Source organism: Callithrix jacchus, chromosome 5 (genome assembly GCF_049354715.1).
Source record: "Callithrix jacchus isolate 240 chromosome 5, calJac240_pri, whole genome shotgun sequence".
In the NCBI taxonomy this organism is placed as follows: domain Eukaryota; kingdom Metazoa; phylum Chordata; class Mammalia; order Primates; family Cebidae; genus Callithrix; species Callithrix jacchus.
This window is the reverse complement of record NC_133506.1, coordinates 124,613,681-124,636,409: the sequence shown is the minus strand read 5'-3', so window position 1 is coordinate 124,636,409 and position 22,729 is coordinate 124,613,681. Positions and strand designations below refer to the sequence as shown.

General features: G+C 44.6%; 1 protein-coding gene across 1 annotated transcript in view; it reads left to right on the top strand.

Annotated features, from left to right (window-relative positions):
- The window catches only part of FAM20A (FAM20A golgi associated secretory pathway pseudokinase), a 61,669-nt gene extending 41,578 nt beyond the window's left edge, over nt 1-20,091 (top strand). The window contains exons 2-11 of the mRNA XM_002748662.6: nt 1,717-1,901; nt 2,643-2,693; nt 4,887-4,965; nt 12,885-12,977; nt 13,769-13,884; nt 14,388-14,568; nt 15,617-15,726; nt 16,614-16,695; nt 17,189-17,248; nt 19,462-20,091. Of these exons, the coding sequence (XP_002748708.3) occupies nt 1,717-1,901; nt 2,643-2,693; nt 4,887-4,965; nt 12,885-12,977; nt 13,769-13,884; nt 14,388-14,568; nt 15,617-15,726; nt 16,614-16,695; nt 17,189-17,248; nt 19,462-19,726 (1,222 nt within the window). The 3' untranslated portion in view covers nt 19,727-20,091. The remainder of the gene's footprint in view (nt 1-1,716; nt 1,902-2,642; nt 2,694-4,886; nt 4,966-12,884; nt 12,978-13,768; nt 13,885-14,387; nt 14,569-15,616; nt 15,727-16,613; nt 16,696-17,188; nt 17,249-19,461) is intronic.
- Nucleotides 20,092-22,729: the final 2,638 nt, after the last annotated feature.

The following is a 22,729-nucleotide window of genomic DNA, read 5'->3' as shown; positions in this document are numbered from 1 at the left end:
CTCTTTTATGAGGGCACTAATCCTATTCATGAGGGCTACCCCCTCATAACCTAATTCACTCCCCAGGGGCCCCACCTCTAATACCATCACCTTGGAGGTTAAAATTTCAACATATGAATGTGAAGGGAACATAAACATTCATTCCACTGCAATCACTAAGATCACAAGTGGATTCAAATCCCTGTGCTGTATTTTGTTTCCTTCCCCATAATACGTCTATTTTTATTTTGATGGAAAGTAATTTTTGTTTTATTGAGTCAGAGTCTCACTCTGTCACCCAGGCTGGAGTGCAGAGGTGCGATCTCAGCTCACTGCAACCGCCACCTCCCAAGTTCAAGTGATTCTTCTGCCTCAGCCTCTAGAGTAGCTGGGATTACAGGAGTCTGCCACCATGCCAGGCTAGTTTTTGTGTTTTTAGTAGAGACAGGGCTTTGTCATGTTTTCCAGGCTGGTGTCTCTCAAACTCCTGACCTCAGATGATCTGCTTCAGCCTCCCAAAATGGTAATTTTTGAAACTCTCAACCAATGAGAAAATTTGACACTCCGAGATCTGCCATGTTTGTTTTGCTTTGTTTTTCACCCTGCCCCAGATGCTAGAGGTATACTATCACATTTGGGAAATAGGGAAATATAGGAACTGCAAAACCCTGCCCCTATAATCCCACCTCTCTCTCACAATCAACTTTTCCCAGCCAGAGGACGTCATACGAATTTGCCTTCCCTTCCAGTCTGGAGGCCTCCATCTTCTCATTCAACAGTCCATGTATTCAACCTGCCTCTCTCATCCCCAGCTACACCAGTTTCTTGCCTACCTCTCATAGTGCTCATGTGGTCTCCAATGCAGAAGTACCTTCCCTGTCCCCTTCAAGCCAAATACCCCCCATTCTTTAGTATCCAGCTGAAGTCTGCCTTCTTCACTGTGCTTGTTCTCAGACTACTTCATCCTAGATTCATCTTTCCCTTTTCCAAAATGTTAAGGCGTTTCTGTCTGAGCCACGTGTTTAGCAGGTGATTTATAACAGCCATGTATTTTGCTCTGGTTATTTCATAGACATACAACTTGGCTCCCAAATTACACTTTACATCTCTAAATGGTAGCACCATCGTTTTTTATTTTTCTTTTTTTTCCTGGCAGAAAAGGCTGCCCAAGCAGAACATAAAGTAAATGGCTCGTTAATTCTTCTTTTCTTGTATGATGTATTGATTAATCTAACTCAGCTTCCAGTCCCACTTAAAGATCTGCACCCTCTCTTCTTTTTATTCTCACCAATTGCCTTCTCTCCTCTATCTTCTGATTCCTTCGAATATAAAATACTAGGAGATGTAAGATAGAGACTTTTAATGGGAAAGTGTGCAAAGAAGCCCACAGTCTTGCCCTGAAATCCCAGATTATTGAAGCCCCTAGTTTTACTCTTAGCAATCTGCCTTTTTCCTTCCCAGGATTTGTCATAGTTTGTAATTAAGTATTTGTGTATGATATTGTATAACTATTTGTGTGTTTCACTCACTAGAGTGTAAGCTCTCTGAGGGTAAGAAAGGACCCCACAGGTGCTTTGCTCCCCATGATATCCTAAGCACAGCTTAAAGCCTACCCCTCATTAGATGCTTAATACACTTGTGGAATAAATGAAAGGATAAATAAAAAGTGCAGACAAGGTATCTTGGTGGCTCTTTGCCTTCTTATTCCTCTAATGAACAACTATCTGGCTCTTTCAGGCGACACAAGATGTACAGAGAGCAGATGAACCTCACCTCCCTGGACCCCCCAGTGCAGCTCCGACTCGAGGCCAGCTGGGTCCAATTCCACCTGGGAATTAACCGCCATGGGCTCTACTCCAGGTCCAATCCTATTGTCAGCAAACTTCTGCAAGATATGAAGCAATTTCCCACCATCAGTGCTGGTAAGATTCATGGGATCAGGCAAGAGGGATTGACTTTCTCCCAGAGAGTCTGGGTAAAGCATCCCAGGCCATGCTCCAGAGTGGAATACTAAAGGCTTGACGCTGACACCTGAGAGACAGAAGAACATAGGCATTGATTTTTTTCCTTCTGAAAGAGATCCTACAGCAATAATCTCATCCTGACCCCATAAGGGAGGCATAGTAAGTATTCTTTTGTTTGTGACACCGAAAGGAAGGTGATCTCTACCATTTATTGAGTGCTTCGTTTGAAGCAGATGATGCATTCTCTTTCATCCAAAGACCTTATGGCATGGACATTACCATTGCCATTTTACAGACAGGGAAACTGAGACTCAGAAAGATTAAGTAACTTAGCCAAGGACCTGAAGGGTGGAGCTGGGATTCAAACACAGGCCTGATAATACCAAGTCTGTGCTGTCAAGCACTAAAATAATCTAAATGAAACAGCAAGGTATTAGCAGAGACAAAACCAGACTCAGCCTCCTAGCCAGGTATTGCTGCAGTACCAACTGAAGGGCTAGAGAGCAGGGGTCTGGGACAGAACAAAGAAGGAGGCTGCAGTCTCCTGGGCTCAAGAGCTCTCTTATGAAATGGTCAAGGGCCCCTGGCTACATTACAGTCTCCCCTCTGGTGATCCATACCAGAGTCAAGGGATCCTCATGTTGTACCCTCTCCCAGGAACATGACTGGAAGTTTCATTGCCCTTCTCCTCCTTTGCAGATTACAGTCAAGATGAGAAAGCCTTGCTTGGGGCATGTGACTGCACCCAGAGTAAGTGATCTGGCCCCGCCTCCACCAGCCTCCTCACCCTCACAGCTGTGCAAACCCCAGAATCCACTCTAGTGGGGACCTTGGGCAAGAGTGGAAGGAGCATTGTTCTCTGCCTAACCTCTGAGAACTCAACATTTCCCTCCACCCACCCACAACAAGAAAAGGCACTTAAGAGGAAGGACTGTGTAGGCCCCGCTGGGCAATGCATGGCCCAGGAAAAGCATCATCAACATCATGGAGGAGCTCATCAGAAATGCAGAGTATCACTCTCTTTCTGAATCAGAATCTGAATTTTAACAAAATCCTCAAGCGATTGGAGCACGCTTTCAAATTCAAGAAGCAAATGGTTCCCACTATTGACAAAATATTAGACTTGGCCAGGTGCAGTGGCTCACATGTGTAATCCCAGCACATTGGGAGTCTGAGTCGGGTGGATCACTTGAGGTCAGGAGTTCGAGACCAGCCTGGCCAACACAGTAAAATCCCATCTCTACCAAAAATATAAAAAGTTAGCTGGGTGTGGTGGCATGTGCCAGTAATCCCAGCTACTCAGGAGGCTGAGGCAGGAGAATCACTTGAACCTGGGAGGTGGAGGTTGCAGTGAGCCGAGATCATGCCACTGCACTCCAGCCTAGGTAACAGAGTGAGACTCTATCTCTGTTTCTCTCTCTCTCTCCATCTCCAATATATATATTGGATATATATATTGGATATATATATATATATATCAATATCACTGGGGGATATATATATATATATATATATATATATATCACTGGGGGAGCTTTATAAAGTGCTCCTACCTGGCGTCCAGCCCCAGGGATTTTTATTCAAGTGCAGACAGTGAGGCCTAGGTGATTCTAATGTAGCCAGGGCTGAGACTCACTAGGATAAGTGATTAATGGAATCAAAAAGCCAGGACTGAGAGTGGCGGAGCTCCCCTCCAGGAGTGCTGTGACCTGGTTATAGGTGGGTCTAGACCCTAAAGCCATGAGGCCTGTCATCACCAGCCATGAGTGGCCCCATCCCTTTACTTCAATGTGTGGAACACACATCAGAAATGTCTACATGTGACTACATCTGACTGGGCACGTCAAAATGTATTAGTCCATTTTAACACTACTGTAAAGACATGCCTGAGACTGGGTAATTTATAAAGAAAAGAGGTTTATTTGACTCACAGTTCTGCAGTCTTCACAGGAAGCATAGCTAGGAGGTCTCGGGAAACTTACAATCATGGTGGAAGGTGAAGGGGAAGCAAGGCACATCTCACATGGTGGCAGGAGAGAGAGGATACAAAGGGGAAAGAGCCCTTTATAAAACCATGAGATCTCGTGAGACCTCACTATGACAAGAACAGCATAGGGGAAACCACCTCGAGGATCCAATCACCTCCTACAACATCCCTCCCTCAACAATTTGAGACAAGGGGATTACAATTTGAGATGAGATTTGGGTGGGGACACAAAGCCTAACCATATCACTAAAGTTTGAAAAATAAAGGTTTACACCACCCCAGGCTTCTCTTTTCTCCAGTTAAGCACCTGCCATTGACCATTTTCTAGAACACAAGGTGAGTGAGATATTGTCCTGACCCTCCAGGACCAGGGAGAGGGTAAGGCAAGTGAAGTGCCTGGGATGCAAAATTTAAGGAAGTAGCACTCCCTGCACCTAAGGAGCACTCATTTACCAAGCCTTGGTCCCAGCCCAGGTGTACAGTCTTAAGTCGAAAGAGGCATAGATTAACAAACTAGTCTAATATAATAGATGGCATAAATAGAATCTACAAAGATATCATTGAAACACAAAGAGGAAAGGGTTCATTCTTCTTAGGAAAGCATTCTTTAGGGTTTTCACTAAATGTCTTAATTGTATTTTTTGCTCTTTTCCCATCCCAGCAGAAAATGTACATTTTTTGTTTTTCAAGATGGGGTCCTCACTGTATTGCCCAGACAGGTCTCAAACTCCTGGTTCAGGTGATCCTCCAGCCTTCACCTTCAAAAGTAAAAAGTACTGTCTTGAACCTCTGGACACAGTCCCTGTGGCCTGACACCATGGCATTTACCCTGCAGGCTACAACCACATCCTAGTCTTCAGGGTCTCATTACATAAGAGAAAAGAGAAGTTGGCTGGGCTTATTGAAGGAACAGTCACATGCCTGGGCTTAACCCACCCTTCTTCTGCCTTTCACAGTTGTGAAACCCAGTGGGGTCCACCTCAAGCTGGTGCTGAGGTTCTCAGATTTCGGGAAGGCCATGTTCAAACCCATGAGGTAAGTGACTGCCTTCCTCCTTTCCACACCCTGTTGGGGCGGCCCTGGGAAAATTTGGACCAAAACCTCATAAAAGTGACCCAAAATCTTTCTGCCAGTTATTCAGAGATTCTCTAATCTGTCCAAGTGTAGAACTGTTTTGGGTGATAATAATAATAATAATTGAAAATACCAAGAACTTGTCGTTATCAGGCCCCTACTAGCATCTATGCCTCACAGTGGCCTAAATTGTGTCCTTGGATCATGGGTAAGATTATGAGTCAGGTACTCTTTTAATGTCCACTTTATGGATAAAGATACTGAGGCTGAAAGAGACCATCTCATCCCAATCATCCAGCTGCAAACAGCAAACCCAGATTCTAGCCTAGGCAGCTGGATTGCTAAGTTCACGCTCCACTACTTTAATGGATGCCCACTTTTTTCCCAGGGATAGCACTCTCTTTCTGACATCAAAAAGTTTACAGACTTATATATAGCAATACTTGTTTCAACCGAAAAACTAGACAATCAAGAAAGGCTACTAGGAAGTCAATTACATGTTTACATTAATGTATATTTTATTCAAAACAGCAGCAACTACATGCCTTGAAACTATTGTAAAACATACAGATGGGTGAAATAATATGTATTTAGTCCTTAGAGCTTGGTGTGAGTTTGGTTTTCTGGCCCCCAAAGGATCTGCAGCCCACAGGTTGGGGTCTCCTAGAGTAAAAAGTACTGGAGTAAGGCCCCAGTGCCTTAGCCCAAGGGAATGTTCCTCCTTGAGATGATGAGATGACCTGCAGGAAAGAAAATCACCCCAAGAGGAGCCCCATCACCCAAGTCATGCCTTCCTCCAGAATGTGCTTCTTCCAGTGGAATGCAATTAGACTGGGAGATTCCAAACCTTCAGCCATTCAAGGGGAGGCCTATTGATTGGCCCAGCAGATGGTTCTTATTGGCAGGGCCTACTTGAATAAGCACTGAATAAAGAGTTTTAGTCCAATCACTTTGGCCAAAGCACCTCCTTAAAGGAGGGGTTGGAGTGGCTCAGTTGCATGTTACATTCACTTGAGGAGCCTTTACTACAAGTCCTTATGCCTGAGTCTTACCCTCAGGGAGTCCAGTAGGCATGCTCTGTGGGCTCTCCCTGTGATCCCAAAGCCCAGGCAACCTTGAGAACCACTGCTGTATAAAGAGTTCCTCTGTCAGGCACTGTGGCTCACACCTGTAATCCCAGCACTTTGGGAGGCCAAGGTGGGTGGATCGTCTGAGGTGAGGAGTTCGAGACCAGCCTGACCAATGTGGCGAAATCCTATCTCTACAAAAAATACAAAAATTATACAGGTGTGGTGGTGCACACCTGCAGTCCCAGCTACATGGGAGGCTGAGGCAGTAGAATCGCTTGAACCCAGGAGGAGGAGGTTGTGATGAGCTAAGATTGCACCACTGCACTCCAGCCTGGGCAACAGAGAGGGTCTCTATCTCAAAAGAAAAAAAAAAAAAAAAAAAAAAATTTCTCATTTTTCCTATGTGAAAGATCCAAAATCTTAGTTGTTAGATCAACTTAAAACTTTCCAGAAATGTACATGAAACAATTGAATCTATGCTTATATTTATATTGATTTTTAAATCCCATCATAAAAAACAGTATATTGATTTAGAAATATTGCTTCTTTTTTTCTCCCAGTATAGATTTTACTTGTCAAAAATTTGGGGCATTGGTTGTAATCATCACTTAGAGTCAAGTTGGGGGTGAACGTTAAATCAATATTAAATTATTTCCCCACTCCCCTTCTCCATCACCATCAATAACCTGATGTGACCAGTTACACTAGGCAGTAAAACCACCACAAAGTCAAGTAATTCCAGGTTAATGTATCTGTCCCAAACAAAATAAAGTGATTGACTATGCCAGGGCTTGAATACAGAGACTCCTCTCCAAGGGACAATTTCAGGAGAGACCTTATCTTATATTCTGGCATAAAGAGTACATAAATAAATAAAATACATGAATAAATACATTGTGTTCCTTTGAAATGAGCTGAACAGCCAATACACAGGGCAATTAGCAGAGGTTCCACAAGTAGACATGTGACTCTTTGGCACAACACTCAGCTGAACACAAGAGCCACCAGTGAACTTCTGGTTGTTATGGAATTTTAAATTATTGTTACAGTTAGTCAAGCACGCATAATATTCAACAGAGAGCGCCAGTTAGAGAGAGGTAACATAAGGAACACTGATAGAGAAACATGAGACATTAACAAGAAGCATAAGAGTAATGACAAATCGGCCAGGCACAGTGGCTCAAGCCTGTAATCCCAGCACTTTGGGAGGCCGAGGTGGGTGGATCACGAGGTCAAGAGATGGAGACCATCCTGGTCAATATGATGAAATCCCGTCTCTACTAAAAATACAAAAAATTAGCTGCACATGGTGGCGTGTGCCTGTAATCCCAGCTACTCAGGAGGCTGAGGCAGGAGAATTGCCTGAACCCAGGAGGTGGAGGTTGCAGTGAGCCGAGATCGTGCCATTGCACTCCAGCCTGGGTAACGAGTGAAACTCCGTCTCAAAAAAAAAAGTAATGACAAATCTGTAAATGCACCACAAATCACCAGGACCATAGAGTCTGTTCTCTGAGCAAAATTTGTATGTGGCACAATAGGATGTCTCTAATTTTTTTTTTCTTTGAGATGGAGTTTTGCTCTTGTGGCTCAGGCTGGAATACAGTATCGCCATCTCGGCTCACTGCAACCTTGGCCTCCCAGGTTCAAGCAATTCTCCTGCCTCAGCCTCCTGAGCATCTGGGATTACAGGTGCATGCCACCATGCCCAGCTAATTTTTGTATTTTTAGTAGAGACAAGGTTTCGCCATGTTGGCCAGGCTGGTCTTGAACTCCTGACCTCAGGTGATTCCCCCACCTTGGCCGCTCAAAGTGCTGGGATTACAGGCGTGAGCCACTGCACCCAGCCAGATGTCTCTAATTTGTTTAAACTGGAAGCTAATATGCAATGGATGAGCTCCACCCTCAGTTCTTTTGTATCAGGGAAGAAAAACTACTAGAACCCGTAGTGTTTCCTTTGCAGGAAAACAAAGTAACATAACTCACTAAACTTCTTCTCTGCCTGGTCAGTTAAAACAAATACAGGCATAGTTCGCTGTATCTGCATTTCACTTTATTGCACTTTGCAGATATTATGTTTTTTACAAATTGAAGGCTTGTGCAATTCTGTATCAAGCAAATCTGTCGGTGCCATTTTTCCAACACCATTTGCTCACTTCATGTCTCTGGGTCACATTTGGCAATTCTCATAATATTTCAAACTTTTTTTTTGAGACAGAGTCTCACTCTGTCACCCAGGTTGGAGTCCAGTGGTGCAATCTCAGCTCACTACAATCTCTGCCTCCTGGGTTCAAGTGATTCTATTGCCTCAGCCTTCTGAATAGCTGAGACAACAAGCGCCAGCCACCACACCTGGCTAATTTTTGCATTTTTAGTAGAAACAGGGTTTCACCATGTTGACCAGGATGGTCTCGAACTCCTGACCTCAGGTGATCTGCCCACCTCAACTTCCCAAAGTGCTGGTATTATAGGCATCAGCCACTGCTCCTGGCCTTCAAACTATTTTATTATTACATGTGTTATGGCAGTCTGTGATCTGTGATCTTTGATGTTAATGTTGAAATTGTTTTGAGGTACCACAAATCATGCCCATATAAGACAGTGAACTTAATAAACATAATTTTTTTTTCAAGACAGAGTCTCAGTCTGTTGCCCAGGCTGCAGTGCAGTGGCATGGTCTCAGCTCACTGCAACCTCCACCTCCTGGGTTCAGGCAATTCTCATGCCTGCCTCCGGAGTAGCTGGGATTACAGGCACCCACCACGCCCAGCTAATTTTTTCTATTTTTAAGAGAAGGGGTTTCATTGTGTTGGCCAGCCTGGTCTCAAACTTCTACCCTCAAGCAATCATTCACCTTGGCCTCCCAACGTGCTAGGATTATAGGCATGAGCCACTGCACCTGGCCTAAATGTGTGTTGTGACTACTCCAACAACTGGCTGTTCCCCTAGTCTCGCTCCCTCTCCTCAAGTCTTCCTATTCCCTGAGACACAATAATAATGAAATCAGGCCAGTTAGTAACACCAGGGCCTCTAAGTGTTCACATGAAAAGAAGAGTGTCACATCTCTCACTTTAAATGGAAAGCTGGAAATGATTCGTGAGGCTAGTGAGGAGGCATGTTGAAAGCCAACAAGCAGAAAGCTAAGCTTTTTGTGCCAGTTAGCCAAGTTGTGAATGCAAATGAAAATTTCTTGAAGGAAATTGAAAGCGCTGCTCCTGTGAACACACGAATGATAAGAAAGCAAAACAGCCTCATTGCTGATATGGAGCAAGTTTAAGTTATCTGGATAGAAGGTTAAACCAGCCACAGGAATTCCTTAAGCCAAAGCTTAATCCATAGTAGGGTTCTAATGCTCCTCAGTGAAGGCTGAGACAGGTGAGAAAGCTGCAGAAGAAAAGCTGGAAGATAACAGAGATCGGTTTGTGAGATTTAAGGAAAGAAGCCATCTCCAAAACATAAAAGTGCAAGGTGAAGCAGCAAATGCTAATGGAGAAGCTGCAGCAAGTTATCCAGATCTAACTAAGACCACTGATGTACATAGCTACACTAACAATAGATGTTTAGTGTAGATGAAACAGCCTTCTATTGGAAGAAGATACCATCTAGGACTTTTCCCATAGCTACAGAAGAAAAGTCAATGCCTGGTTTCAGAGATTCAAAGGACAGGCTGACTCTCATTAGGTGATAATGTTGCTGGTAGCTTAAGTTGAAGCCAATGCTCAGTTGCCATTCAAAAATTCCTCAGGCCCTCAAGAATGATGCTAAATTTACTCTGCCTGTGCTCCATAAATGGAGCAACAAAGTCTGAATGACCACACATCTGTTAACAGCATGGTTTACTGAATATTTTAAGTCTACTGTTGAGACCTTACTGCTCAGCAAAAAAAAAAAAAAAAAGATTCCTTTCAAAATATTACTACTAGTTGGCAATAGTCAACTAGCACCTGGTCACTCAGGAGCTCTGCTGGAGATGTCCAAGGAGATGAATATTGTTTTCATGCCTGCTAACACAACATTCATTCTGCAACCCATGGACCAACGAATCATTCTTTCAAATCTTGCAATTTAAGAAAAACATTTTGTAAGGCTATAGCTGCCATAGTTAGTGATTCAGTTAGTGATTCCTCTGATCAACCTAGACAAGGTCATTTGAAAACTTTCTGGAAAGGATTCACCCTTCTAGATGCCATTAAGAAAATGCATGATTCATGGAAGGAGGTTAGAAATGTCAACATTAACAGGAGTTTAAAAGAAGATTGATTTCAATCCTCATAAATGACTTTGAAGGGTTCAAGACTTCAGTGGAGAAGGAAACTGCAGACGTAGAAATCACAAGAGAACTAGAATGAGAAGGGGAGCCTGAAAATGTGACTGAATTGTTGCAATTGCATGATCAAACTTGAAGAGACAAGGAGTTGCTTCTTATGGATAAGCAAAGAAAGTGGTTTATTGAGATAGAATCTACTCCTGGTGAAGATGCTGTGATCATTGTTGAAATGGCCACAAAGGATTTAGAATATTATGCAAACTTAGTTGATAAAGCAGCAGCAGGGTTTGAGAAGATTGACTTCAGTTTTGACAATAGTTCTACTGTGCAAAAAATGCTCTTAAACAGCATTGCATGCTACAGATAAGTCTTTTTTGAATCGATGAAGCAAACTTTTTTTTTTTGAGATGGAGTCTCACTCTGTTGCCAGGCTGAAGTGCAGAGGCACGATCTTGGCTCACTGCAACTTCCGCCTCCTGGATTCAAGGGATTCTCCTGCCTCAGCCTCTCAAGTAGCTGAGATTACAGGTGTGCACCACCACGCCCAGCTAATTTTTGTGTTTTCAGTAGGGATGGGGTTTCACCATGCTGACCAGGATGGTCTCGATCTCCTGACCTCATGATCTGCCCACCTCAGCCTCCCAAAGTGCTGGGATTACAGGTGTTGTCATTTTTAAAAGTTGCCACAGCCACACAAACCTTCAGCAACCACCACCCCAGTCTGTCAGCAAAAAGATTATGACTTGCTGAAGGCTCAGATGAGTGTTAGCATTTTTTAGCAATAAAGTGTTTTTCCATTAAAATTTATACATTTTTTAAACATAATGCTATTGCACATTTAATAGACTCCAGCATAATAAAAACATAACTTTTATATTGATTGGGTGGGAAACCAAAAAATCTGCATGAATGGCTTTATTGCCATTTGCTTCATTGCTATGGTCTGGAACCAAACCTGCCATATCTCCAAGGGATGCCTATACAAAAATTGTTCAAATTCACCAGCTTTTTCCCAATTATAATGCAAAAGCCTCCAACATTCAGTGATAGGGCCAATTTTACCTATTTTTATACCACAACACATTGTAATCTACATTTTTATAAAATGTAGTCCAAAATCTAAAATAGTATCATTTTAAAATGTACTTCTTGAAAAATTACGTTTTTTTCTGTAAGTAATTTCAGGCAAACACCATTGTTTTCCTGATTAAAGACAGAATGTAGAAATTTATCTTTGGAAAATATACATTAGGAACATAAAGATTATATTCTTAAAATGTAATATATACAATATAATATATAATGAAACATACATTCATACTTCTCAAAGTATGAGAAGCATTGATAGAAAGTAAAAGCAACCTTTGAGTTTAAAATCACTTCTATTTTATGTCATACAAAAATGAGAAAATATTTTAGAGGATCCTAAAGGGTGTCTGAGAGATGCTATGTTCCTATAGATGGGATCCAGGAATTAAAACGAGACTGGGAAGAGGGTCTATCCTTTCTAGCCTAGATACCCAGCATCGATGATGAGAAGCTGGTCAGGCCTCATACATGTGGCTGCACCTTTTATAACAGAATCTCCACTTTTGGCAGCACCTCATTGTGGTTTCCAGGACTCACTTGTGTTTTTTGGCAAAATGTACATCACGATTTGAATTGCCAGTGCTTCTTACTTATAGCTTTCTGCAACATTACGTTTATTTACATTTAAAATTACTTTGCAGTCATTTTAACAGTCCCACACAGTGGATGATAAAATTATTCGAAGATCATCATTCTTCCATGTTTATTAGCATCGAGGCAAAGTCAACCTAAAAGCAAGAACTGACACCACAATACGCTTAATGATTAGCACTTCCCTGAATGTACACACCCAGCAGGCCCCACCACACTCAGGTAGCCTGGTGCTTTTCAGAAATCCATTAGAGATTTTTTTTAATGTATATAAATCAATGTCCTCTGCACGAACCCACCCTCAGCCCTCCTGATCCAGCTATGTTTCTCTGAGGGATGATGGTCCACATATTTCCCCCACATCCCCCTAAGACCCATTAACTTTTTTGTTCTTCAACCCCAGCATACTAAATTGCATTTCTGGGCCAGTTTTCCATTACCAGTTCCTGGCTCATACTCCACCTTTCTTCATCCTTGGGTGTCTGGGTCTGTACTCTCCCTCTGGTTCTGCTAACCATTCCTGTCTCTTCTGCTTATATCCTCAGAAGAATGAGTATTTCTTCCCTCTCACCTGCTGGGTTTTGAAAATAATCAGTTACTGTCACCAAAGCTTCTTAAGTAGAAAACTTGGTATTGGTGGTGCCTGCAGGACCATGTCTTGCAAGCAGCCTGCCTCTTCCCACTTTGCATGTCTTCTCCCAGCCAACGGAGCCACAGGCCATTCCTGACTTGCCATGCCGTCACCAGTGTGTACATGAAAGGCATAAAAGCCTGTTTTCCTTTCTCGTTGGTCATGCTCATCAGCTCTCTTCTCAGGCTCCCAGCTGAAGTCTGAGTCCAGGGCGTGATTCCTTCCTTTCTTCCAGACAGCAGCGAGATGAAGAGACACCCGTGGACTTCTTCTACTTCGTTGACTTTCAGAGACATAATGCTGAGATCGCGGCTTTCCATCTGGACAGGTAGGGTCTGGCCTCATGGAGGTGACACTGCCTGTAAGTTGCAACCCTCTGGGAGAGTGGCTGGACAGACCCTCAGGTGGGAACTCCCTGGCATTTCTTCCTTCTGGCTTTTTATCTTCTTCATGCCTCAGTGTGGTGTCTTTGAACTCAAAATGTCCCATGCCCCGCAGATGAAAAAACACAAGGCCTTTTAATGTATATAATGAAAAGAACAACCTACAAGGAACATGCTCCCTGCCATGCTGCCTGAGGCAGCAGTTCTAGTTTCCTGATCTGAAAATGAGGAGAATACACCCACTCCTATTTATCAAGGAGTCTCACCGTTATGATATTAGGCGAAAGCACATTCCTCTACTCAGTCATTGCTACCCAAAGTGCAGTCTGTAGCATCATCGGCACTTCCAATAAGCTTTTTAGAAATAAGGAATCTCAGCCCCACCCAAGAACCACTGAATCAGAGCCTGTATTTGAATAAGATTTCCAGATGACTCATAGGGACATTAAAATATGAGAAGCACTGAGCAAGAACGAAGTTCTTGGTGGGAAGATTTGCCCAGGAGGCTTGACGAAATAAGGATTCATTTTCTATGCCATCTCCACTCCTTTAGACCTAGGTTTAAAGGCCCAGTGTTGACCTGGGCATTACCAGCTCAACACAGCAGAGACCCGCTTCACCAGCCACCCTCCTGGGCACACCAGCCAATTCCTAATGTGCACTGGCCAGGGGACAAAACCCCTCTTCCCCACTCCCTGATCATTGCTCAGAGGGAACAGAGGTTCCTCTTTTGCAGGATTCTGGACTTCCGACGGGTGCCGCCAACAGTGGGGAGGCTAGTGAATGTCACCAAGGAAATCCTAGAGGTCACCAAGAATGAAATCCTGCAGAGTGTTTTCTTTGTCTCTCCAGGTAAAGTAGTGGTTTGAGTGATAGTCCAGGTCTAAGTACATAGTAAGCCAGAGTGCCCACCCCTCCATTCAGCAGGGGCCTGACACCCTGCTGCTAGCACTATTCATTCCTGGGAGGAGCGTATGAGGTTGTAAGACACTCCCACCGTGGTCTGCTTGACCATAACACACAAAGAACCATGGATGGGAGAAGGTTGTGTGTGAGATGCTACCTCATCCGTGTGGGCGTTGACCCTACAATGCTGGCCTCCCCGACACCACAACATCCACCCAGAGTAAGAAAGAGGGTTCTATTCATAAGGTTAGAATGGCGTGAGACTGGGACAGTTGAAAGCAGGTACCCAGGAGGTTCAGCTTGGTAGCATTCACACCCTCACTTCTGGAAAAGTCAATGTTTTCTCCTTCTTCTTCCCTTCCCTCCCAGTGGACTTCCTAGGGCAGGAAGATGGCATGCCTCCAGAGCCCTCCTCTTACTCCTTCTCCTCTCTTCTCCCCATCCTCCAGCCAGCAACGTGTGCTTCTTCGCCAAGTGTCCATACATGTGCAAGACGGAGTATGCTGTCTGTGGCAACCCACACCTGCTGGAGGGCTCCCTCTCCGCCTTCCTGCCATCCCTCAACCTGGCCCCCAGGCTGTCTGTGCCCAACCCCTGGATCCGCTCCTACTCACTGGCAGGAAAAGAGGAGTGAGTTGGTCCCCAGGCCATACAGTCTAGTCCTTGACAGTAGCCACAGGCCCTGTACCAGGCACTTCTACTTAGCTTGGTTTTTGAATCTGAAATGCTGCCTCAATACGCCTTTGCCCCATTTCATATTGATCCTGAGATCAGCAGGCTTGGGTCTGTTTTCTCCCTTTAGTTCATTTATTCAGTTATAAAGAGCCTGCCATGTATCCAACACTAGGTGCTACAGGATACAGAAATGGAAGACTCTGACTCTCCCTTTGAGAAGCTCCTTGGTCTAGTGGGGAGGACAGACATGTAGCCAGATCATGAAAATACACCACAACACTTGCTATAAATAACCAGGAAGCATACAAGGACCCCATGTGAGGGACATCTGGTTCCCCTGAGCAAGACCTGGGAGGCCAAGAACCTCACTGCTGTATCCCTAGGACATAGCACCCTCCCTGGCACGTAGCAGGTACTCAACGCTAGCTGACTGAATCGATCCATCAGTCAAGCCATTGCAATCATAGTGGAAAGAGAAGTAACCAGGCAGAATGTCTGGAGGACATGACAGATCCTAAGGGACTCTATGAAGGCTGAGAAGAGCCCTCGGGTGAAAACGGGCACTGGAATATTGTAGGCAGAAAACCATGTGTGAGAGAGAAAGGGCAGGAACAGCCCATGAAGGGTCTATGAGTGGTGCAGGAGCCCTGGAGGGCCAGGGACCCAGAGGCTTGGTGAGAGGGAATGTGGAGTAAGGGACGAAGAAGCAGGTGAGGGTCATTGCCCCTCCTTTCCTGCCTGCTCCGACATCTCCTCTCTGGCATGCAGTATCCCAACCATGGGTTTAGTGTCCACCAGAGTGAAAAGACCCAGAACCTTCTCACCACATGGAACATGCAGCCTTATATGTCCTTGCCCAGGGTCTTTCTGAATGTGAGAAGCTGCCACCAGCCCAGGGCAGGATCAGGGAGGCAGGGATTGGGGGGTGGGGGAGAGGTGTGGGGTGAGCCCCCAACCCTGCCATCTTGGCTTTTCCAGCCCCAGGACTTCTTCTCCCCCTCAGGTGGGAGGTCAATCCCCTTTACTGTGACACAGTGAAACAGATCTACCCGTACAACAACAGCCAGCGGCTCCTCAATGTCATCGACATGGCCATCTTCGATTTCTTGATAGGTAGGTCTCCATGCCCAAGCCCCTGGCAGAAGTGGGTTCTGCTGTGTGGTGAGGGTTCCCTGTGACCTTGAGCACAAACTTACAAACTGGTTCATGAGGACTGAGTAACTCTGCACCTCTCACAGACCCAGAAGTGGCAGAGGTCCCAGAGGACAGAAGGTAATGGGCTTCCCTCTCTTCAAAGAACTGGAAGAAGTTGAAGGGGTCATCACTCATAAGGCAGGCATCCCATCCTGCCAAAGGCCTGAGTGGGCATCAGATTGGAAGTTGTCTGTTCACATCACCAAGTGAGGGGAAACTAGGCAGGAAAGAAAGAAAGTACACAACAAGTATGTAGCAGGGAGGGCCTCAGGCAAGGCCACCGGCACACAAGATAGTAATTCCACCTTCCAGGCCCACAGGGGCTTCCAGGGAGAAAAGGAGACACTTAGAAAGGTGGCCATCACACAGGAACTTAGGTCCAAAGCAGGTCAGACATCTGGCTCATCATCATGCCTTTCAGGAAGTTTAGCTCTGTCTGTTTACTACAACCAGGCTCAGTTGAGGATCTCGGGGCTGAGGAAAGCCAGTGTCAACATGTACACGAGTTGCAAAGGTAACTTTCTGCACATTCAAATCCCTGGCCAACAGCTGGCACAGGGGCAGAGGTGAAAGCATTAGACTTGAAACAAGTTCATTACGGTTTGCTTGTTTCACTTGCTGCTTCCTTCTCCCTCCTGCGGCTGCTTCACTGATGCCCTGGAGGGATGACATTGTGAGGCTCAGCTTCATTCAGACCCCTGCCTCTGAAGTGATGACAGGCTTCCATTCCCTGGAGAGAACTCAGGTCAGGAGCACCTGTCCCCCTGGCTGCTGGTCCCGGCTCTGAGTTCTCCCCTCCTTCACAGGAAATATGGACCGGCACCATTACGAAATGTTCACCAAGTTCGGGGACGATGGGTTCCTTATTCACCTTGACAATGCCAGAGGGTGAGTATCCCTACGTGTGTCCAACACTCCCCTCCCAGATGTGCTGCTCTGTGCAGCCCCCTGCTGAGGGGAAACAGACACTGATGCCCTGCAAACGGGCTCCACCATCATGTGCCTTGTCTCCTTCTAGCCCTGCTTCTTCTGTTTCCTTCTCTTTACTTTTGTATGTACCACTTGACCCTCCTCCAGCCTGAGAGCAGTCATGTGCCCTCTAGTGAAACAGGGTGAGGTTTTCGAGAGCAAGATGCACCCTCAGTGGCTGGCCCTCTGCAGCTAGTGAATGAATGAAGGAAAACAGGATTGCTTAGCTTTAACATCTTTGTACAGAGGTTATTGTGGTCTGACTGGGGTGAGGGGCTGGAGAAGCAGCTGCCATGATCCCTGGCATTTTACCCCAATCTGTGATTCATAAAATGCTGAGAGGAGAGAGGAAACCTCAAGGGAATGAGAAGGATGCTACCAGCCACCCATAAAAGCCTCTTTCTCCTCCTAGGTTCGGACGACACTCACATGATGAAATCTCCATCCTCTCACCTCTCTCTCAGTGCTGCATGTAAGTTTTCCTGCAGCAGATCACAAGGGCAAGTAACAAGTAACAGTTGTGACCCTTCATGCTGCTTGCAGCCAAGGTCTGAAGGGCTTCATCAGTTTTCACTGGTCTAGGACATAGGTGGGTAGAATGTCATGGATTACTTCATTTCTTAAACATTCATGCAATGCATATCGACATTTCAGCCACTGACAGACAGCATATATGATGGTGGTCCCATAAGACTATGTTAATAATATGGTATTTTTACTGCATTTTACAGTATTTTTTACTGTATTTTCTGTTTAGATATGTTCATATACACAGATGCTCACCACTGTGTTGTAAAGGTTTGTCGCCAAAAAGCAACATCATATAGCCTAAGCGTGCAGAAGGCTACACCATCTAGGTTTGTGTGAGTACTCTGTTCACACCGTGACAAAACTACCTAAGGATACATTTCTCAGAACATATCCCATCAGTAAGCAATTCATGACTGTAGTACAACCACCAAAATATTCCCCACAACATGTCTTTTCATCCTTCCACATAAGATGAATTAGGATTTAATTCTTCAAACCTTTCAGTTGCCAACTTTAATCGCTGACCTACTTAGATCATCACCTATTTTTGCAGTCTGCTGGGTTCTGATACTACTTCCCAGACCTCCACTTTGCCCAGCACTCATATCAGCTCATAAATATTATGATTTGATCACCATCTAAGCAAAATCCTGATTAAAGTCCTGTAAACCTGTGCCGACTGGAAGAAGGCACCAAGGCCCTTGCTTGGCCACCATTTCTCTAGAGAATATCGAACCTACTTCTGTACTTCTCTGGTGTTTCAGCCAGGCTTGTAAAATTGACCACCTGCTCAGCTGCAGTATCCACAGCTAATTATCAATATGATAGTCACACCTAGCAAAAATATCTTGTTTCCAGCTGGAAAACTCAGAGCAGAGCATAAGTATTCTTCATCTACGTCTTGGGCCAATTTAAACAAGCTTCTCTCTGGCCTCCTTTCACTGCCTCCTGAGCAGGACTGGGTGAGCAGTACCTGCTTATGACAAAAGCCAATTAAGCTGCTTATGCATCAGAGTTCAAGTCAGATTCCCACATAAAAAGAAACTGCAATCCTAAAGATGGGTCCCACCACATTTTCATCTGTGATTTTAAAATGTGACACACAGAAATAAAGTTAGCAAGAAACAAAGGCTGGCAGTACTGAGAGCTTTTGAGATGGCAAATGGCCAAGCATTTCACCTACTAGAAACTTCTCCCATTTTACCTTTTTTTTGAGACAGTATCACTCTGTCGCCAGGCACCAGGCTGGAGTGCAGTGGCACAATCTCGGCTCACTGCAACCTCTGCCTCCCGGGTTCAAGTAGTTCTCCTGCCTCAGCCTCCTGAGTAGGTGGGACTACAGGCACACACGACCGCGCCCAGATAATTTTTGTATGCTTAGTAGGGATGGGGTTTCACCACATTGGCCAGAATGATCTCGATCTTTTGACCTCGTGATCCGCCCGCCTCGGCCTCCCAAAGTGCTGAGATTACAGGCTTGAGCCACCGCGCCTGGCCTCGTTTCACCTACTTTAAATATCCTTAAGGCTGGGCACAGTGGCTCATTCCTGTTAATCCCAGCACTTTGGGAGGCCGAGGCAAGCGAATCACGAGGTCAAAAGATCAAGACCAGCCTGGCCAATGTGGTGAAACCCTCTCTCTACTAAAAATACAAAAATTAGCTGGGTGCAGTGGTGCATGCCTGTAGTCCCAGCTACTCAGGAGGCTGAGGCAGAATTGCTTGAATCTGGGAGGCAGAGGTTGCAGTGAGCCAAGATTGCACCACACTGCACTCCAGCCTGGTGACAGTGAGACTCTGTCTCAAAAAAAAAAAAAAATCTCCTTGAAAAATTCTAAGTATCATTTTGGTTTTGATTCCCTTAAGCCTTGTCAGAGAAAATGCATATGGCCCAGCATCACTGTTTATTAGAGTACAAATGGCTATGCACGCTTCTTGATCAAATGGCAATTAGGCAAAGGACTGCAAGATACTGGATTTTGCCTTCATTTAACTCCCTTTTTACCTGTTTTTCATTTAAATGTGCTTGAGAAGACTCGGGGGGAGAAGGGCCAAGACTATCAGCTACAACATCTGTTTGTGGAGAAAGAAGCAAGTTCAGGCAAGTTATTTTCTTTACATTTGCTTATTTGGTTCCTATGACTTTGTCTTTTCAGGATAAAAAAGAAAACACTTTTGCACCTGCAGCTGCTGGCCCATGCTAACTACAGACTCAGCGATGTGATGCGAGAGTCACTGCTTGAAGACCCGCTCAGCCCTGTACTCACTGAACCCCACCTCCTTGCCCTGGATCGAAGGCTCCAAACCATCCTAAGGACAGTAGAGGGGTGCATAGCGGCCCATGGAGAGCAGAGTGTCATAGCCGATGGCCCAGTGGAACAATCGGCTCCAGACTCTGGCCAGGCTAACTTGACAAGCTAAGGGCTAAAAGAGTCCAGTTTCAGAAAATACGCCTGGAGCCAGAGCAGCAGACTCAAGAGTGCAGATCCTGCTTCCTCACCTCCACCTGTTAATGCTGGAGGTCAAGTCAGCTAGGAAGGAAGCAGGGCATTTTCTGAAACAGCAAGTGGGGTCCACGGAACTTGATCTTAACTCCTGGGTGCACTGCTTCGGTAGCGCATCGCCTTGCTCCATTTTTCCCAAAGAGCACTGGCTTCATCAAGGCCACAGATGACCTCCTGAGTGCACTGGGAAATCTGGATATAGGTCAGACTTGGCCGGTTTGGCAGCCTGGATCCCAGGAGAGTACTAACTGTAACAAGTCAAATAAAAGGACACTAAGTGGATAGCTGACTGTTCTCCAGATCCTTATTCTGTCTACAAGTCAAAGAACTCCGGGTCCAGACAAAATACCTGGCCTATCACAAGCTGACTAAAATCTGCAAATAGTAACTCTCAAACAGGTTCAAATTAGACTTCACACTTTCTACTCATATTCTAGTCACTGGCCCAATCAGAATCAGTAATCCCTGCTGCCCAGTCCAAGAGTAACTTCTTTATATTATCACAAGTGGCAAAAACAAACTAGGGATTTGCTCAGAATATCAGAAAAGCAGTGTTCCAATCTGAAGGGTATTAAATAACAACTGAAATAATATCAAACATGTCAAACTTAGCAGTCAGTAACAAAATAAGGAATTATGATGAAGGAAAAAAAAGGAAAGTCTTCTAAGGTCAGGATGGCATGGGAACAGGCCTAGCAGGGACACAAGCCTGGAGTAAGGCAGGAAAGAGCCATGGCTGACCACAGCCCACCAACCACAATCTTCTGTAAGACCCCAGGATTGTCCCGGGCCCATCCCCAAAAGGAGAAAGGAGTTATATGGAAAGGTGAGGCCCTGTAGATTCCCCTCCCTGTGGCGGCTGGCTCAAAAAAGACTAAAAGTCAGGTTTTTTATTGAAGCCTCCCTTAAAAGTAAGTGTAGCCAGGCATGATGACTCATGCCTGTAATCCCAGCACTTTGGTAGGCCAAGGTGGGTGGATCATGAGGTCAGGAGTTCGAGACCAGTCTGATCAACATGGTGAAACCCCAGCTCTATTAAAAATTAGCCCAGTGTGGCGGTGGGCACCTATAATCCCAGCTAATCGGAAGGCTGAGGCAGGAGAATCACTTGAACCTGGGAGTCAGAAGTTGCAGTGAGCTGAGATCATGCCACTACACTCCAGCCTGGGCAACAGAATGAGACTCCATCTCAAAAAAAATAAATAAAAAGTAAATGTAGTAGGGATTTTTTGTCTCCTCTATCTTCTCCCTACTGACTTGTTGACATCTGAAACTCCTTTTAATAGGAGGCTTTGTTTCTCATTCCATAATTAATGACCAAAAACACAAAGGACAGGAAGGTCTTCATTCCATGGAGTGACTAGTCAGTCAACAAGTAAAAATGCCTTATTTTACCACATCAACTTTTCCAATAAAGGCCAGAGGTTCAGATACTGTAAGCATAAGAGGAGCAGAAAGGAGCTGTTGCTAAAGAGTACAAGGTCAAGAACTAGAAATGACTCCAAGACTTCTGCAGTGTGAGCAAAGACAGCTTCAACAGGACAAGTAACACTTGTGACCCCTTGATACCCCCCACATTACTGGTACGCTGCCCCTGAACTTTGTGTCTCCATAGCATCACTACCATTCAGAGATCTGACCACGTGAGGCGCTTCACCTACGTTACAGAAGCAACACACAGGTGTCCAATCCTCTCAAATATAGATGTAACCCCCTTACCCTCCACTGCACATGGAAGAACTTTAAGGCTCAGAGAGAGTAAGCAAAATCACACATTTAGTGGTTTAGATCTATCCCAAAGTGTTCTTTTCACTGTAACACAAAATCCAACAGTATCCCACCCAATTTATGAGGTTGTACTTGTTTGCTTAAAAAAAAACTTGGCTGGACATGGTAGCTCATGCCTGTAATCTCAGCACTTTGGGCCAAGGCACTTCTTGCACTAACACTAGCCTGGGGAACGTGGTGAAACCCTGTCTCTACAAAAAATACAAAAAAAAATTTTTTTTAATCAACTCTTTAACAGAGAAACCTTAATCCCAAGATTTCCTTAACTGTTGTGGCCCTACTGCAGCACAGGGCTTCCTACCTCATCTACTGTCTCTCCTGCTTCGAGTTCTTTCTTCCCTTTGGATGAAGAACCAGGAGATTACACACAGGACTGGGAAAATATCTGGGTAAAAACGTTCAAAGGACAGTATAAAACAGTTTAGGACTTCCAAATAACAGGCTCCCAGGAAAGTAGGCTCCACCTCAAACCCCTTCACCACCTATAACAAAGGACTGGTCTTTCTAATGGCCTATATACAAATTTTGCTGCACTCTACAAACTGAAAGTAATAAGCTTGCATTTCACGTTATGTGGTATACCGGTATACGTACCTTATTATTCACTTATCTTTCCCCTTACATTGCTTTTTGACTAACAATATTAACACTCGCTCATTTCTCAAAAATACCAGAAAACCAACCATTTCATTCTTAATCACGTTCTTCCAATGTGTTCATTCTGAAGTGTTAACATCCCATGAAATAAAAATTCTCTTGACTCTGTGAGAACTTTTCAAGTTACTACTGACAGCAAACTAAAAAATGAAAGGGAACTGTATTAGTATACAAACTGACGGAAAGAGGCATTTGGAAGAATTCGTTTTAGCCTTCTCACAAGTCAGGAAGACAATCTTAGTTTGAAAATTAAAAAAAAAAATAGTCAATTATCTTACGAGTTAGTTTGTTCTATAAAGTCACCACAAACACTGCACTGGCAAATACTGAACATTGCTCCTAGGGAAAATACAGGGCTAGGTTGCTGGGAGTCTCTAGTTACATTTTCATCAACCAATCAATACATAATCTTATCGTGTGTGCGCTTACATTAAGGCACTTTTACACTGATTCATTAACATGCACTCATGGCTAA